At 35.1% G+C, this 19,826-nt stretch overlaps 1 protein-coding gene across 4 annotated transcripts in view; it reads right to left on the bottom strand.

Annotated features, from left to right (window-relative positions):
* Window positions 1-19,826, bottom strand: part of CORIN (corin, serine peptidase) — a 134,388-nt gene that overhangs the window by 18,896 nt on the left and 95,666 nt on the right. For all 4 annotated transcript variants that reach the window (XR_014584357.1, XM_083835942.1, XM_083835941.1 and 1 more), the window contains 5 exons: window positions 18,079-18,224; window positions 15,725-15,832; window positions 11,585-11,698; window positions 9,305-9,415; window positions 7,762-7,891 (listed from right to left, as the gene is read on the bottom strand). Coding sequence is in view for 3 of the 4 variants with exons in the window: in XM_083835942.1 (XP_083692068.1) it covers window positions 7,762-7,891; window positions 9,305-9,415; window positions 11,585-11,698; window positions 15,725-15,832; window positions 18,079-18,224 (609 nt within the window). In the remaining variant the exon portion in view is untranslated. The remainder of the gene's footprint in view (window positions 1-7,761; window positions 7,892-9,304; window positions 9,416-11,584; window positions 11,699-15,724; window positions 15,833-18,078; window positions 18,225-19,826) is intronic.

Below are 19,826 nucleotides of genomic sequence, written 5' to 3'. Positions count from 1 at the left end.
TGTTTGTTTTTGGTGGTGGTGGTAGTGGTTTGTTGTTGTTGTTAAGACTGATGGTGTTCTAAGAATCCATTACTTTACAGACAACAAAATTTAACTGGCTATCTCATACAGGTATTGAATATCTGTAGTAAATCTTTATATTCTAAAGAACTATAATAAGACTTCTAAACTTTCAGCCACTCAGACCTAGCACTCAGTGAACACACTTTCGGTTGCCTGTAGTCTTAGTCTACAGACTTCTCCAAGGCCATATCAAAAACATTATAGTAAAATAAATTTACAGTAGACTCATTACAAACAGCAATATCTATGTGTGTTGTTTTTTTTTCCCCTATAGATATGAACTGACTGATACACCAAGCTCTGTGGTAAAAGCTAGCACATTCACTCAGATTTTTGAGATCCTCTGCATTGTTTTCAACAACAAAATGGTATTAGGACCTCTGGAAAAAAAAATCCATAAGGCTTTCTTCACTAAACAGTTAACCAAAGCAAAACTATCACAGAAAATTCAGCTGAAAGGAACCTTATGAGGCCATGTGATCCATTCCCCTACCCCAAAATAAGATCAACTATATCTAAATTATCTCTGACAGATATTTGTTTACTATGCTTATAAAAATGTCTAATGATGGAGATTCCTCAACATTTCTAGGCAAGGCATTCCAGGATTTACAGTTAGCAATTTTGTTCTAAATCTTTCTACCTTTCATTTAAGCTTGTTACTTGTATCTTATTCTCCCTGGAATAGAGAACAGTTTATTCCTTGCTTCTTTGCAACAGCCTTGTACATATTTGAAGGCTCCCATGCCTCCTTCACCCTGATTGACCACAGAGTTTTCAGCCTTTCTTCACAGAGCATGATCTTTAGGCTTCTGGTCATTCCTGGTGACCTCATCTGGACTTTTCCCATCTAGTCCAAATCTCACACAAGCTGAACAGAACAGAGGGATTACACTGAGTGTTGTTTATAAACATTCCTGACTATATACATAAATACCATGTTTGCTTTTCCTATAGCAGTAAGGTATTGTTTCCTTACGTTCATCTTCTGAGCCACAATATTTCCTAGTCCCTTCTTTACAGTACTCTTGTCTTGCCAACCATTCTCCATCCTGTACTTATTCAATGTGTTCCTACACATACCGTCTTGATCTTACCATTAGCATGATTTCAGGCTATTTCTCCAGTCTGTCAACAAATTCTAATTTCAAATTCTAGTCCTGTCCTCCAAAATGCTTTCAGATCCCCCCAGCTTGATACTGAATGAGAATTCAGTAAGCATCCTCTTACTCCATCATCTGACTGACCCATGACAACACTAACATCACAGACACACAGGGATGTGTCTAGCACAACACCATATGTCTTTAAGGTTTGACAATGAATCATCAATGGTCTCTTATTTCATCTTTGTCCATATCCCGTTACTTATTTCAAAAGTCATTTCACATAGCATGAAAGTTAAAAATACATCACTAAGTGAAATGATGTTATTGATAAATACAGGTTGTCTGTCATTAAGACCTTATATTATACTTCTGTAATCATTTGTTGATAATTGAAGCAAGCCAACTAGTTTCTAAATCTCCTCTTTTTCCGTTTTTGATGAAAGATGGCACATTAAACAGTTTTCAGCCTTATAAAGCCATTCTTTACAACTTCTCAAAGCTACTGGCTACCATTTGACAACCCTAATGTAGATCTGCCATAGTCATGTGTCTTAAATTCTCTTGAACACATTCCAGCAGACCCAGCTACTTTGACGAGCACTGTATATATAGCCTGTTCTTTTCTTACTTTAGCCCCAATTCTCAATGCTTTGCTATCATAGAAACATTTTAATATATTATATTGAGGTTATTTGTTTTATTTTGCCTTTTTAAATATATGTACATATATATTCCTGGGTTTTATGATTCCTTTTCTACATACTTACACTGTTCTTCTATACTGATATCTCGTAAGTCTGAACTACACCTCCACCATCTAGAATTCCTCTTTCAGGTCACTGTACAGCTTGTATCAGATAACTAAGTCTTGTTGCTTCAGAGAAGTTGTCTGCTAGATTAGTAAAAGAGCAAATAATACTCCAAAATATATAATTACTTTAATCTAAGACAATGTCCATAAATGTTATTTGAAGATGCAACTACAAAATTAGTCACTTATAAAATCAGAAAGTCGAGACATTATAATTTGCAGCAAAACATCTACCCACGTGGGAAATTCTAACTTATACTTTACTAATTTTTCAAATTTCATTTTTAAAAGCCTAATTAAAGTTCCTTTAATACATTTAATGTCAAGTTATGGATTCCCTTACATGTATTTAAGAGAGGGATTTTTTTTTTTTTAAATTTAATTAGAAAACTAAAAGCCAGTTTGTCTTGTACGTTATAAAGTTGCTTGCAGTGGGGAGAAGTAATGTTTAGGGTCATTTTATTACAAAAGTTATACAATAGAAATATTAAAGAAATAATAGGTTTCAAAGTATTCTAGCCTGCTAACTGCTGATCACTGTGGTCAACAGACAAAGGATATAGTATAGTTTATAGTGAAACACAAGGAACGTTATGATTTGCATACTAAATTACAATTAAAAATAATTTAAAAAAAAAAGAAAAACAGAAAGCAGGGACTAATTTTAGGTTATGAAATTAATATTCTGTTCATAATTAAAAGCAACATAAATCAAGATACTTCTGCACAACAATGGTTTTAATACCTCATTTTCCCTACTTCATTATGCAAATTTATCTCATGTACTAAAGTTTAGAATTAAGTATAATCCATAACTGGACTCCTTCTCTCTTCAAAGTAACAGTAACATTCTTCTGTTCAGCTTCTATTGTTTTTAGATACATGTGACAACAGGCTTGAAAAAAGAAGCCTTGTGTTGTGCCAGAAGGTAATGAATAACATGTGTATAGGCACTAATATAAAACAAATTAGGCCTATTTCAGAGCTAGAACAGCATCTCTTTCCTGTCTGTACAGATTTAATATCTGTGTAGTTTTATACTCAGCAAATTTGACTTGAAAGCCCCAGGGAAAAAAAAAATGTTTATTATAATGCCATTTGTACAAGCTGGGACATAACATAGTTTGGAAAAAGTATTTGTGATCAACCATTAAAATAACAGCCTTTCTATGGTTGATAGTATCCACATATCTTTTTAATTTTTTTAGTCAGCACTAATAACAATTACCTTTTTACTTAAGAAAAGTATCCAATCATGCAGACAACAAGTGTTATAAGAGGCAATTGACCATACGATTAATGGCTACTTGAAGCAATCATCACAATTCGCAAAGAATTATTAGTTTGAAATTTCTTCAAAAAAAAGCCTTCGCCAAATAACTTTATATATTGTAAAATACATATGTATGTGACAGATGAGACATAAACTATCAGATATAAACTAATACATCTCTAATATGCTGCTTAAAGTCTATGTGTAACTGCATTTTAACTTTGTTCATCACTGCTCAAAATTATTAAAACAAAGTCTTCCATGTCAACTACACCTTGTAATGTTATTTTCAGTAAATCTTATTTGATAATTATTTGCTGCTGCTCTTAATAAAATAAATGTAATCTAAATAAATCTCTATATTTTTAAACCTCTAAAAATTTAGGAGAACACATTGCAGACAGGGACAATGTAAATATATTCAAGGTAGGTCAAGCACATTATATATTCTGTTGAGAGAACATTAATTTCAGATCAATTAGCATGTTCCAATACTTCACTCTCTGTATTTTATTTCCTAAATGTCATGTTTATTCTTGGAGAAAATAAAGTAGGTTAAATTCAGAAATTTGAATTTCTACTGTGGATAGGACATAAGCATACAGTTTTTGGTTTCTGTGATGGTTTTAAGCATATAAGACATTACATACACTCCACTTCCTTAATTTCTGATACAGAAATAATTAGCAAGTAATTAGAGAACACAGTAATTCATGTGAGGGAAAAAAAAAAAAAAAAAGCGTTATTGTTCCAGCAACTTTACTGCATATATATGAGCATATATTATTAGAGAATGTTGTACCAAAGAGAGAAAGTGAGAAAGCATTCAGAGGGAAAAAAGCCAGGCAGGAGCAAGAGATCATCATTCCCCTTCCATAAATACAAACAGTAGATGCTACAGCAGAGGAAAGAAGAAAAGGGAGCTACCTGTTTCAGTTGATCATCAGTGGTGCAGCCTCCAGGAAAAGGAGCAGTAGCAAGAGTAGGAGGTAGCAGAGCTTACTGCAGATTTGTATGAATGACTCACTTGGTAAACAGCTATGATTTTATGCTGATACAGCTATACTAGACCAGGCAGATCAGTTAAAATTCCCCTGTACTCTGCTGGGTACAGGCTGCTGAAGTTTATCATTATGACATTTGCTGTCATAATCATCCTAGTGCAAGAAAGAAAGAGACACTATTCCACTCAAATGCCATAAAGTAACCAAACAATTCCACTAACTTCTCATTTTGTCAATTTTTAGATCTGAACAGGCCATGTTTTTTATCATCACCATTTCATTAACAACAAAGCAGATTTCAGAATATGTGAAAATGGCTTTCTTCAACTAAACATCAAGACAAGTCTCTGAACACAACAATATTCTGAACAAGCACAGTATGCACATCTTCAGCAACACAGTCTCTGTAGCACACACCATGATATAGCTAATGTTGACCTGAGAAACTGATGGCAATTGTTGTTTTGTTCGCTGTGTTACCAGGAAAACCAATTGCCAGAGACATGCTCTACTGTACATAAATGTGGGACTCAGTCTCTGAACAAAATCATCTGTCCTGAGATGAACAGATTGTCTTATCAGGTAACCTAATAGTCCTCCTAGGCTGTAAGCTTTACAGAACCTAAGATTTGAACTCTACAAATACTTCCCCTTAGGCCATCAGCATTATAAACAAAAGTTCACTTTGCACATAACACTCATTTTGCACTAGAGGAAAACAAAAGAACTGTTAAGAATGTGCGTTGCATAACTTGAACAACAGTCACCATCAGTCCAAAGCCTTTCACGCAATGCTTGGAACTTGCACAGGTTTTTTTTGTGATGTTGCATCACTCATCACACAACACACTGCATGTGCTGTGCCGTGAAAAACTGGAAAAAACACAGCATCTGTTGAAATAGAATTGGCCAACAGCCAGGAAAATAGCTTGAGTTTTGTATGAGTCAGAACAGAATTACCTTTAATGTTGCTTCAGACTCAATGCTAATACCTCCCAAATAAACAAACATCCTGTTACTCTGTAAAATATGTTACAACTATCAGCTAAATTAATCTAACTTTAATTGCTGTCATTGAATTATCTTTATTTTTTTTCAGATTAATAATGGCTGAAGAATTTAAAATATCTACAAGCTGTTAGAAAGACATTACTTTCATATTTTAAACATTACAGCATTATATAGCAATCGAGATTTGTCATTTGGGAAAACACCAGACACAGCTATGAATAATATGTTGCAGAGTTACACAGAAAATAAAAATACCATATGATACCATTCATTGCAATTCCAGGTCTGAGTTATTAAGAAGACTCAACTTTGCACTGTTTTTCTCTAAGAATAAAAAGAGAACTATTAAATCAAAATCAAGTACAATCTTAAGTCATTATTAAAGAAATTTGCATAGCCACACAACTGGTGGCATAATATGGACAGATTTTTTATATTCATGTCTATAATTTGCTGAAATGAAATATTTCCTATTGGGAATAACTGAAGTAAAGCACTGCTTAAAATATGTTATCTTCATTTAAAAAAAAAAAATGGATAAAAAAGGAATTTTTTGATCTTTATTTGTACTCCATGGAACATGCACTCCAATTTACCTGTAACCTTAGTAGTGACTGGAAATAACTTATTAAATACACCAGTGGTATGAACATCACATTCAGCCTTTCTTGCCATCGCAAATCAAATAAATAATGCAGGAGATAATGGCAAACAGATGAAATCTATGGCATTAGGTCAGAATTTACAATGACATGAATTATTATTATTATTGTTAATGTAGTATTCAGTCTTCTCCCTTCCCCACATAGAAAATGTTACCTTCTGGGACACATTCACTGAACCCCCATGCAATGTTAAAAGAAGAGTTAACTAACTATATTAACTCACTCCTTTATGAAATTAGTTTTGGCGTATGCATTACAACCCACAACTTGGAGAACAGCTAAGAAAATCAAGCTTTAGATGACTGACAAAATCAGGCCCTAAGAAAGGGAAAGACAAACACTAGTTTGGTTTTCTGAACTACTCGAAGGAAGAATTAAATATTGAATATTAAAGTCAGACTGAAGATGTAGACTTCAGATCTGAATTGAAAATTCCCACTGCACTTCACATAATCACCTATCACCAAATAGAATTTGCAGAAAAATTATTATTAGTCTTCCCCTTTTAGAAAATGGATCTGTAAGATTTAAGAAATATTTGTCCCTCATACATTTGTTAGAAGAGATAGGATTGTCAATTACTTCTGTTAGCAAGCCTCACTGAAGAAGCAGAAAAATATGTTTCTACTAATGCTAATTTCAGCCTAGACAAACCCTGGGAAAAAGGAAGGGATCAGAGGTCTTGTGATAATTTAATGCCTTTTTCATTTTCCTAACAGCAAGCATTATAAGAAAATTAAGAATATTTTATATTAATGTTTGAGTCCAAGATATTAAGAAATAAAAAAAAAAGTGATGTAAAGATCATCAGCTTATTTTTAGATAACAAAGTAGTTTCAAAAGCAATTAACTATTTTTGAACGTACCAAAGGAGCTTAAGCTTATTAGGAAGTTATATGAAGTTAAAGCATAAAGGTAACATCAGTATTATTTAGATATACTAAATCAGTTAGGGCAATACAGAATTACTGTGTGTTAGAATGGCAGACACCCTGTTCAGTGCAGGTGGTCTTGAATTCAGGGGCATCTGTTAGAAAAGGTGTTAGGCATCCATGCAGTGCAAGGTAATACAGAGTAGATTAAGTGCAGACACTGTAAAGGGTCTTTATCCTCCTTTCTTTTCTGAGAAACGTACAAACAACAAGATTGAATATCAATGTACATAGTGGTAAAAGGCAGATAGAAAAGAGATTTCTTATTCCAATTTGGTGATTAGACACTGGCAAAAATATCCTTCTATACCATCAGGCTTGTCTTTTCTTAGTAAAAGAGAGCTTTGGATGTCAAGCAGATGATAGTGTGCATGCAATAAGAAATATGCATATATTTTTTTCCCCCAAGATCCACACAGAAAACACTAGCATTTCCAAATCTCTGTTCAGAGACACCTAAATTAAATATATCTGGTTGCCTATCTCACTGTATCTATTACAGAACCCAGAGAAATTTTCCTGTGTTTCATAAGACAAGTCTGCATTAATTCTTTAGGGAGATACAGAATAACACACTTCCAAACAATTCTGAGCCTCAGAAATAACTGCAAGTTCAAACATTGAGGGTTGGCAAGACATTATCTTTTCAACAAACTCTTTTAACAATCATGCAGCGCTTACGAAATGGTGAAAATGCTTAGTTTTTACCCAGCTTTTTTTTCTGTAATATTTCATGACATGACAAAATTTCACTACTTCTTTTTCTTATATTAAGTATTTCCACACTAGGTCTACCATTGCATGGGTCACAGGGATCAATGATCATTCACGTTTAACTCCATCACTCCCATTGTACTAAGAAATTCACCAGTGCTACAAACTACTGACCTTACCCTAAACCCATTTGATTGCAGGCCAGTTGACTCAAATTTTCTTGCCACTCATCAGCACAAACATGGTTATCAGCAGCTGACCTGTGAATGGTCAGAAACATCAAGGCATTCATGTTTTTAGACAGGGTAACTGTGAAGAAAAAGAAAAATAACTTTACTGTTATGTCACATTATTATTTTTATATATGAAACGCTGAAAATCCACAGCTACATTCTCCCAAGATGCTGGCACTTTTGCTGACTTTATATGCTCAATAGCTATGTGATTTAAAATCAAGGCAACATCACTTGACCTCAGTAATATGCATTGTTCATGATTAACAATATGGGGCTCTAATTCGAGAAATGAAAAACAGCTACTTTTTACAAAAAAAAAAGATTATGACCATTGCTTCTCTCAATCTATGTTTAAAAGTGTGTGAACTGCTCTTATCACACATAAAAAGTGTCTCAAAATGGCCCAAAATGCACAAGTGGGAATTTACATCTCTTCCCTTTCTAGGATTCCTCAAAAGATTGAGGGGTTGTATGCCTTTTTCCCTCAATGCATGTGGTTTTAGACAAACTGTTCTACTGACTTTTGCCTGGAGAGTAATAATCTTAATACAGCCATTAAGCATTTCTGCTACATGCTGAAGATGTTTTTGCTTCCCTCCCCTTTTTCCCAAGAAATGTATTCATCTTAGATTAGGACTTTTCAAATATGCAATTCTAGAACATTTCTTCTTTCTTGCATAGGTTTTATTAAATTTTGTTGTATATTAATGTTAACGATAAATATTTTAAAATGCTTATACAATTTAGTTCAATATGAATACAAAATATATGTGCTTCTATAAGCCATGGCATACCTTCTCTCTATATTTAAAGTAACATATAAAGCATCTCAAAACTTAGTAATATAAACTACTGTCATGTACAGAAATAATTGTTAACTAAGTGAAATTTCAGAGTTACTAGTTTCCAATATACCTCTTTTCAATTTTGTTGTTGTTGTTTTGTTTTGTTGAAATCCACCTTAATTTTTATGTAAAGAATAAGGCTTGGAGCGATCTACGCATTAAAACATGAGGCCTACTCTCTACATGGTCAGCATAGGCAGGTTACATTATTCTACAGATCTCTAAAAAAGGCAAAGGGACCTACAAGGACTACCTTCTCATAAGCTCTGAATCTGCACCACTGCATTCAGTGGGAAGTTCACACTGAATTTTGTGAGTACAAAATCAGGGCTTAGAAGTTTTGTCCAAATTCTTATCTGTCCACAGCACTTTCCAGATTTTATAGGTCATTTAGAAGTTCTCTGCCTTGTCACTTCTCTTATATCTTTGCATTGCGACACCTAACACTGAGCCTTTCCTTTCTTTTTTGCCCACTTTCTTGCATGCTTCACCAACCTCAACCCAGTCTGTCTTGGTAACAGAGGAGAATTTCTCCACCACTGCAATTATATTCTAAATCAAATCACCATTGATTATTACCATTAATAATGCCGTCACCCAAACATCACTTCCAGTCAGAGTGCACCACAACAGAAACTTACCACAGTCCCATTCATCGGAGCTGTCACTGCAGTCTGCTTGTCCATCACACCAGAGCTCACGTGGCACACATTCATGGTTGGCACACTCAAGCTCATGCTCCCCACAGAACGCTGCAAAGAGGAAAAACACAGTTCACTCAGAAGGCGATGATCAGCATGAAATGCACATTGAGACCGGGGAAAAAAAAAAAAAAAAAAAAGTGAAGGAGGGAGAAGGTAGACACAGATCAGATTTACAGAGCAAGCGAGACAGATTTGTGACAAAACTCAGGATGGACCCCACTGATGCAGACGGTGGTTGCCACCACACAGTTGCAGAGGGCATCACAACCCAAAGGGGAGGAAATGGCAAGATCTGTGCTCTATGTTCCAAATGATTTTTATTTACTTAATATCTTTTGTGGTCTTGTCTTATGAAAGTAGTCTAAGCCTCTCACAAGCTTTAAGTAAAAATGTGGTGTTCCTTGCTTCTTAGTGCCCCACATTTGTTTATTTCTTCATATTCTTTGAAAAAGTTACTTTACTGTAACACAAATATATTTCCTCTAATCCACAGCAACTCTGCATTCACTTTCAGATCCTACTTGCCATCTAAAATTGTGGGATTATTTTTAACCCCACTTGGGACATGAGATGTACATTCAGACATCCTCCAGTCCATGGCAGGTTTCCATCTGGCAGCATGGACAGGGACTTCCTTTCTCCATCCAGTGCAGGAACCACAAGTACTTAGATCTTGAAGTGACTTTAAGCTTTCCTTCAAACACAGCAAATCCTCTCCCAAAAGGCAGGTATTTAGCATTACAGCACCTTCCTCACTAACACACTTCTCTCCAACTTCTATGTAAACCTCATCACCAGGGAATTTTGAGCTGGAGGGAGGAGAGGAAGAAAGATGCATTCAGCTGTGCCTACATCTGGCTTTTTGTATATTGCCACACAAATCAGGCATTTCTTTGCAACACTACTTCAAAAAATGTAATCCACAGTGAAAACCATATAGGTATAGTAGCCAACGTTGCTTACTGTGACATAAGTGATCTTTTTGGCTCCAGCACAAAGCATGGAAAACCAGAAAGAGTTCTCTAACACTGCCTTCCAGAGACAGCATATTTCAAAACCTGGAAGCCCTCAGCTGAGGAAACCCTGCTACCATTTTGGGCTATTCAAGCCCTGACATGATAGCAGAGAGGAAATATAGCCTGATGATTATAGATTAGTTTAACTTTAGCTCTTGGAGAATCTTTTTCTCTGCCATGACCATAATGAGTGATAGCGAGCAAATCACTTGCTTTCTTTGTTTCCCAGATTGTGAGAACAGTATGTTAAAGACTGTGATGCACTATTTAACTAAGAAAATATATATGTGCTGTGCAGCTAAAGTCTCCCAGCTTTTCTGAGACAGCATGGCTTGTTCCTTTGGTCTACAGGGTTTCTCACTGTCTGGGTCTAAAAGCACCCAGAACTACAGAACTTACATCAACTTCCACATAAAAGCCAGGAAAAAAAAAAAAAGTGGTGATGTGCTTTCTATAAGAGACAATTAGTTGTATATATCCTGGCTGGAAATGGTAGAGGTCTTTAAAACCTCCTTCCATTTTTTAGATGGCAGCACATAGACTGCTTAGAAGACAACTGGCATAATATTCACAGTGAACAGCAAATTAAGAAAAGTTCTGTGAGCTGCCTTTTCTCAAAGAAAAGCAGCCGCATATCCAGTGATGTATGCAGGCTGTCAATCATTTTGGCAAATATATTCATCTGCTCCACATAGCACATAAAATATGCTCACCATCCTATCTCTGCCAACAGAATTCCAGAGGCTCAGGAACAATTTTTTGTTTGCTTGTTTTTGTTTTCTGTAAAATTATATCTTACAATCCCAGCAACAGTGCTAAAATACTAGGATCACCAAGAGAAGTAAAATTTTGACTTTCAACCAACTTTACCAAGCATCTCTTCTTTCTTGTGTAGGCTGAATCTCAACTCAGTATGTTTTTCCCAGTTTCTGTCTTTGAGAAAACACTATCTGTTTTTCTCAAAAGAAGACAATTCAGCGTACCACTAATACAGTTATGAAAGTGAAGCTAACATTTCACAGCATGCAGTCCTGGTTTCATGTGCTGAGTGGGAGCCTGCAAAGCAGCTGCTGTTCACAGGTATTCCAGCTCTTCTCACCCCAGTAGTCAGCTGTGTTTTGGAAACAGACAGGGCAGCTCCAGCAGATCCCAAAAATGTGATCAGCACTTTACAGGATTAACAAACCACATAAACCCTTACAGCAGTTCTTTTCATCCATCATGTCAGGGCAGTCTGGGAAACCATCACAGATCATCGTGTGTTTGATGCACAGCTTCTTCAAAGGACACTCCCAAAGACCCCTTTCTCCACAGCCTGGTGGCAGAGAATCACAGTTTTGAAATATTTGCATGCAACATAAAATCAACTGGTTTGTTCCTCCTTAATAATCTTGAAACATCCAAAATAGTTGCGCTATTAACTTTAAATTTACCATAAATAGTTAGTAATGAAGAAACGAAAGTAAGATTATCATTATCATGATAATTATCATTATCAGCATACTTGTTAAATGGGTATAAAATACATCACATTTCAATGCTTTTCAGAGAGTAATCCATATTGTGCTACACATGCTATAAATAATGATTTAGGCATTAGCTCAGTTTTCTCAAACCCCATAAACCACCACTCTTCAAATGCATTTACTATATATGTAATAAATGTAAATGCAAACATATACAAATTAAGTGGAAATGGAAAGACATTTTTATTTGATACATAAACTTTTATAATCCTGAAGTCTGTGGCATGTCCTTTAAAAACATACTACATGAAATAGTGTAGAAATATGTACTTTTGGTAGTGCTGATACAGAAACTAATGCAGATCATAATGAAAGGTCGAGAGACGCTCTAAGTTTTGAGCATGAACACTTTTCTTGGTTCCATAATCTGTGACTAAACCAGTTTGAAAATGATAGAAAGCCCCTATAGATGTATAAATCTTCCAGAGTCATTGTTATGCAGGGAACAAACAACATTACTGCCTCTTCAAAGTCCTGCAAACCAGCCTCACCAATTTCAAGAGGAATATTCATAAAACTGTGTGTCAAAGCGCTTTGACACTAAAATTCCTGTTTGTTAACTAGATGAAATTAAGAATGGCCTAACGTACCTTTTAGAAAAAAAAAATGTTATCTCTTATTTCTTTACTTGCTTTTATCAACTAATAGAGCACGCTGCAGTGATACCAGTTTAAGAACAGAATACTCTGAGGTACTAATGTCAATGTCCTGCACATCTGACATTCAGATTTTAGAGGAAGCCATAAAAACTCCTAAATAAAACGTATGGTTTGATTGCCTTGTTTGGCCTGTTCTGCAGCTTACAATACTAGCTTTCATTTTAATCCAAGCTCAAATTCAGGTGACAGCCCTGATGCCCACACACAAATAGTTTGGATCTCTGCTCACACAGCAGCACCTCTATTTTCTTGGATCTGGAACAGCAGCAGCACATATCAGCAGTTAGTAAGTGATAAATTGTTTCAAAGTGTTGTTTCAGAAGTGATTAGTTTACAAACATGAACCAGAGAATCACTACTAGCTCATATGATTACTGGAAAAATCTAATCAGGTTTAACTGTAACTGGATGTACGGAGTGCTTAATTTGTTTAGATTGAATAAACCATGTGAAAAAAACATTAAACCCACAGAGAAATAAACAGCCTTGAACCCACGAAACTAACTCCACATGATCAAAGAACTTTCTTGGGTATGGCCATTTTCCTGGTCTCCTTCTGGACAGTATTTTTGATAACCATTAATGAAAAATTAATTGAAACCAAACAAAACCTTTACTCTAATAAAGAACAAAGAATGTCAGTGATGTTAGGAACTCGATATGAAAATAAAATAAAAAAGCTTTTAAAAAATCTCATTTATGAACCTTGCAATTTTTTAGCTGAAGTGTTTACAATTAATTAAATTCGTATTTGCTTTTTCCTTCATCACACATTATAGTGTTATATTGTGAAATGTTCCATTACTCTCCAAAATTCATCTTTGAGGGAAACATCGGCAAACACAGAGACAACTCCCTGGGAAAAATTAATTACGTACTGAATTCAGTGTTCAAATATACTGTTTTGTTGGAAGAAGGCCATCTACCATTTAGAGTATACTTATTGCTCCTCCATATATTTGGATAACATGTATTTTTAATTTAATGATAATGAAATGGAAATGAAAATGGAGGTCAGAAAACTCATCCATATTTACCGCACTCCCATCTCAAAAGTATGTTTTGACATGACTTTTGACATAGGGATTCACATTATTAAGGCCACCACATTTTTCTCTCACAGAGGAGACAGGGATTGCTAAACACAGCTCTACTCTGCATGGCCAAAATATACCTTACTCCCTTTGGATGGTTCTGTCCCACATTTTTGGAAACAATGGCTTGGTTATCCAAACACTGCAGCTGGTCTCTGCCAGCCTCCTCCTCTCTGCACTGTGAAACCTAACAGAGCTTTGACTGTCATTTAAGATACTTCAATATTTTTAATTTAAATGTTTGCTGACTGTTATTTAATGGTATTTCAAAGGATAAAGCTAATAAGATGCAAGCTCGTCATTTACACATAGGAAGTTCAACAGGTTTTGATTTTGTCCTGCACACATGGAATACAAATGAGTCAGAAACTGTTACTTCTGGAGCTCTACAAGGACTGCCTGTTCTTCAGCAGCAGCATTACCCCTGGTCAATGTAATGTCACTCACAGCTGTAATTACCTAGCAGATACAGCTTTCCATATTTATAGAAGCTGATAAGAATTCTGCTGATTGCTACTGACATTCTGTCTAGACTATAGAGACAGACAGAGATCTACTAGAAAAAATAATGTTATATTTTAGAGCAGTATTTCACATGTTAATGTCTAGGAGAATAAAATTATCCTAAAAGACACGTGGTAATTAGTGTTTTAAGGAGTTAAAACAGGTGGCAACAAAGAATGTTTGGTTGGGAGAATATTCAAGACAATTGATTCAAAGGTAAAAAGGTTATCAACTCTGAAAGAGTCACCTCGATCATCAGCTCTGCCCTTGTAATCCAAAATGACCTAGAATTAAACCCTATTTTTACAATTTTTTTTTTTACCCTTCCTTTAGCAGGGGTGAGAGGGTGGAGGGTGAATGGAACAGAAGAGCAGACAGAATGCAATCTTGATTTGAAAACTCCCAGAGAATGAGAATACATCACTCCTTACTGATAAATAATGCCTTGATTACTCCAATCATTAAAACAACCTGCTCCTAAAGAAAAAGTAGAACTTTATAGAGATGACAAACTTGAATTTTAATCTAGCTTCAGCTTTCAGGTGTTAGATCTTATTGACAAGCTTGAATTTTAATCTAGCTTCACGTTTCAGCTGTTGGATCTTATTTTAATGTTTGTGCAGCAGAGTGGAAAATCTTTCATTGCTGCAGTTTTGTTGCCCCCTTAATTGCTTCCATCACCTTTTAACCTGCTCTCTGTTAGACAAAAGAGGTTGTACAATTTAGCCCTACGCTTCTAGAACATTCCAATCCTTTATTCATATTCATGCATTGTTTCTAAATCCTTTATAATGATTTATAATTATTCCTTTTGCCTCTCATGATAGTAGGACAACATGCAGAATTCCATGGAGCCCACGCCCTAGTCACATAAGGAAACAGTACAAACTCCCTTCTCTTTCTCAGAATATTCCTGCCAGCACATACAAGGACGTATACTGACCGAGAGATTTGTTGGTTATTCTCAAGCTCAAGACATCCCCTTAAGTTGAGAGTCAAGAGCTCCTCTACCATAAATTAGCTCTGAAATGTACTGGAGAATAAATTTTGTGGTTACCACTTTACACTTGTACCGATTGCTAGCGGTTGACCAGAATTCACTTCAGTAAGCACAGATCTTCTGTCAATATATCATAATAAGAATGTTACTGTGTATACATTTAAAAATACATCAACAAATTCAAGATTTAAACTGCCAGGCAGCCACATTCTAGCTCATTAGAACCTCCATCAATACCAAAAGAATTAAATCTGCAGCATTTCTAATCTTGATTACTAAATGAATACTCAAACATCCTGGAACACAGTTAGCAGAATCTCAATTATCAAATATCATAAATTGTATTGACATTAATCAAGAAGAATTCTTGCTAAAGTATTTTAACCGCCACTAGTCTTAAAAAAAAAAAAAAAATCACTTTCAATTACATTTTTCTGGCACAAAATGGAGCTTATTCCACAGGCTGTCATGCTATGGTTGAATTAACTGAAGAAAACCAACATATTTTTCTAATGCTTCAGCTACTCTTTGTTTGGAGAGTACCCTCCCTTTATTTACCACAGCTGTCTTCATCACTATCATCCTCACAGTCAGCCTGACCATCACATCTTCTGGATGCAAGGACACACCTCCCAGAACGGCATTTGAAGTGACTGGGTGAGCACTCTGCCGATGACAAGGAAAGAGAGAAACAAGACTCCATAAACTGAAAGGTTAATCGTCACATGAGCACTTACTTATTTATCACTGAGACAGGAATAGAAGCCTTTTGAAACACTAAATTGGAACTGTGTAGCAGATAGGACTGTTCTTAACAATTGCACTGTGAATGGGGTGGAACATTTTCCAGAGCTCTGCCTCACATGCTACCCTCTGTCATATTTTAAAACTATGACAGATTACCAACATACAACATTTAGACTGTGGATGTGCATTTTCTAGCAACCTTTTTCATTCCTGTGATGTTGCATGAAGCAGAAATAAATCATCATTTAAAAATAACATTATGAAAACAACAAAATTTACACTGTATACTGTCTTGGCCAGCAGTATTCAGCACTGATTGGAAGAGAAGTTAAACAATTCAGCACATAGATTAATTTGGAAAATCATTGATAGTTTGTAATCATTAATATTTTTGTTCTTAAGATTCTTAATATCTTTTGTTATACATGCTTATTCAGAAATATTTCTATAAGATTTTAAGTTTCCCAAGAGACTGATTCTAACCAGCAGTGTTAATTAGTAGAAATCTGCCATTGAATCAACATAACTTTTTAGTAGTAAGTGTGTCAAACCCAAAGACAATTCTGATTAGACCCCTTTATTAGTTACACTGTTTCTAAAAGAACACTAAAAACATCTCCTTTTTCATTCATTTTCCAGGATTATCTAGTTCAATGCTAAGATGAACAAAAAGCAATGAGTCAACCTAGTAGGCAGATTCTCTCTAGTTAAAGTGAAAATTTTTGAAATTCTATTTTTTTAATAAGTCAACAAAAATTAACTCTAGATAGCAATGGAATATACTAGTCCCATATACTGTAGTATATTTAAAATATAAGCATTATATGTTAGGTTTCAAAGCCGAATGATCTAACAACACAGGGAGGAAGACTAAAAGACATTTTATACCACAGAAAATTAAATCACATTATCTTTCTTTATCTCACCTTGTTGTGTCAAGAATTTGCTTTTATGTTCCTACATACTCCTTTATAATAATGGTAATTCCTTTCCATTAGCCCTTCCCTGTAGAAGGAAATTATCTCATTGTCTCTCAGAGTCTCATGACAGAGGATCTCATTACTATGGTATTATACACCTTATTAAACTCTCAAAATTATATAAGTGCAAATGCACTTTGCTTGAAGAAATGGTACTTATTGCTACATATGCTTCAGCGCCTTCTCAGAATGCTTCACTACTCATTAGCAATTTATCTTCACTCAATGAACTACAGACCAATTAGCTTTCATCCATTGCTTTCTCTAAGAAAGATTAAAAGAAAGATTGTGGAAAGATTATCATCACCACACAGGTGACTGGGAGGAGAAGAATAAGAACTAAACATGATCAGTATATTGTGGGCAGTCTAGCACACACCATTTTAATATTTTCCCAGAAACTTTACTGGCATTTTTGGCAAGGGAAAAAAAAAAAAAAAAAAAAGACAGCAGAATCCTCAGACCTCACATTAGACGACCACTGGCAGAAGAAAAAGCTGCACAGCCACCTTCTTTATATATAACCAAAGAACACGTAGAATCATTTAAGGCAATTCCATTCTTTTGTTCCACGTTGACACCCACAATGAGTAGGAGTATGGTTGAACTCAAGAAAATGAAATTTGTCAGTTGCTGCTGAAGCTGATTTGCACAGCTCTCTTAAAATACATAAATCGCCAAAAAAAAACAACAAAAAAGAACAAAAAATAGCTGGCAAAGACACTAACATTAAAATATTTTTCTCAGAGATGTTGTAGGGCTCAGCTTTTCTTCTTTTTTTTAGTTTTTAAGATTGTCAGAAGTTTACCTCCTGTTAGAAAAGCATTATTATATAATCTAGATAGGTTTAAAAAAGTGAAGTAAAAGCACTAAACACAAGCAAGCAAGTTGTAGGTGTAATAATAGCAACAAATCTCAAACACTGACTTTCAAAGATTGAGGGTAATTGATCCTTTCTTCAAATAGATTTCTTTTTCTAGAAAAAAAAAAATCCTCTTATCTGCAAATTGTGTCAAAATACTCTGCACTCTGATTTGGAATCATTCTCACAGTTACTTGACCAAAAAAGTCACCCTACGTGGCATATTACAATTTAAAACAAAACAAACAAACAAAACACAAACCAGTGTCTTTGGGAAAACAATTAATCTTTAATTTCCTGTTATGTGTATTTGCAGGAGTTACCTTCTACACCTTCATCTGGTGTTAGACAAGTTTGGTTGTCTGAGTTCTCATCTGGAAACTGAGTGCAGTCAGTGTCCTCCGGCCACTGCAGACCTACAATCCCAAGCACAGACTCACAGCGTTCCTTAGACTGTACACATAATGTCCTGAGGAGACAAAGTGGAGTTAAACAAAATATCTGAGTACAAGTCTTAGAAATTCCCAGGTTTTGAGAGCTAATAATCCTAGCCAAAGTTATAGATGGAAATCAAGGAAAAATCAGTTAATTGGATTATATAAAGATATATTGTTACAGTTGAAACATGAGTTTAAATTACAGTATACAAACTATAATCTGAATTATAATAGCCAAATATAACTACTTACACCTATCCTCTCCTCCATAAGGAGAGAAACACTAAGGAACACTAACTGTCCTCCCTCAGGAAGAAACAACAACAAAGCCAAATATATTTTGTACCAATAAAATTCTACCTCTTCTGATAATGCTACCTCAGAAACCACTGCACTACACACATCATTTGAAGAGCGGTGTAGTGCTGAAGAAAGCTTTGTCTCTGACATTTTAAGATCTATAAGAACAGGCAGTTTCTGACTATTTTGGCTGTATTTTAGACATTCACAGCGAATACAGTATAGAAACACTATAGGGCTGAGATACTCCTGGTCAGCCATTTCTGGAGATGTGGTTCCAGAAAGACAAAATATTTAAACCCACAAGCAAAAAAGTGAAGAATTCCCCTGTGATTTAAATAAAATTTAAAGTCTGGGGGAAATCAAAGCACAGATAAACTTAGTCTTGAAGTTACTGTCAGAGCAACAGAAGCTTCTATCACACCTAGAAAAAGGCATGAATATAGTCTTTCTTTTGAATACTTATTTTCTTACCACCAAAACACAGGACCTGCCACACAAAAGTAGTTGAGCCCATCTATATTTGCTCAAGCCAAGTCTTATATTTGTGATATTTTGAACTCCCGTTTGTTTCCACTGCCTCTTTTTTTGAGAGTTTGATAGTATCACCATTAATGGTATCAGCTTAACCAGCTATGGTATCAGTTTCAAATGTCGCTTTTCATTTTTGTGGAATATTAACTATGCAATATAGGAATAAGATCCTCAACATCCTTTTTGTCTCTCCCCCCAAGCGGAAACATACAACATACTTGACATATTATTTGCGTAAAATGTTCTTAAAAACTCTTAAGTTAGTAAGATTTCATATAGTTCCTTATCAATCATTCTAATACATGTATATGTATTATTTTTGTTATATTTGGCCTGTAGTTCTCTCGATGTACTTTAAATCTATTGCTTCCTTGTTCAGCCACCATGAACACGATGAGCAATTTCTGTATTTCCTAAGGTAGCTCGCTTTTACCTATTTGAAGGTTATGGTGCCTCTCCATAGCCCTGTCTTATCTCTATACTCAGAAAGTCATTCAGTTGTACCTTTTAGATCATATCTTCTAAACTTATAGTCACTCACACTTTCTCCTACTGTTTCAAAGAAAGTTCTCCTTTGTTCTTTCATGTTAAAAATTATTCAACTGCTGGATCCTATCTATTTCTATTTTATTTTCAGTTTCCCTTGTGTTAATTTTAACTTGCCTTTTTTCTAAATTGATTAAGTATTCCAGATCTTTCTTCTAGGAACAGAATATCCCTTCATGAAAGGAATTTTATTCCACTCATCATTTTCCTTAGATCTTTTGACCAATGCTGCACTACATTGTGATTGTTGTGTG

This window comes from Anser anser, assembly GCF_964211835.1.
Source record: "Anser anser genome assembly, chromosome: 4".
NCBI lineage: Eukaryota > Metazoa > Chordata > Aves > Anseriformes > Anatidae > Anser > Anser anser.
This window is presented reverse-complemented; position numbering and strand designations above follow the sequence as displayed.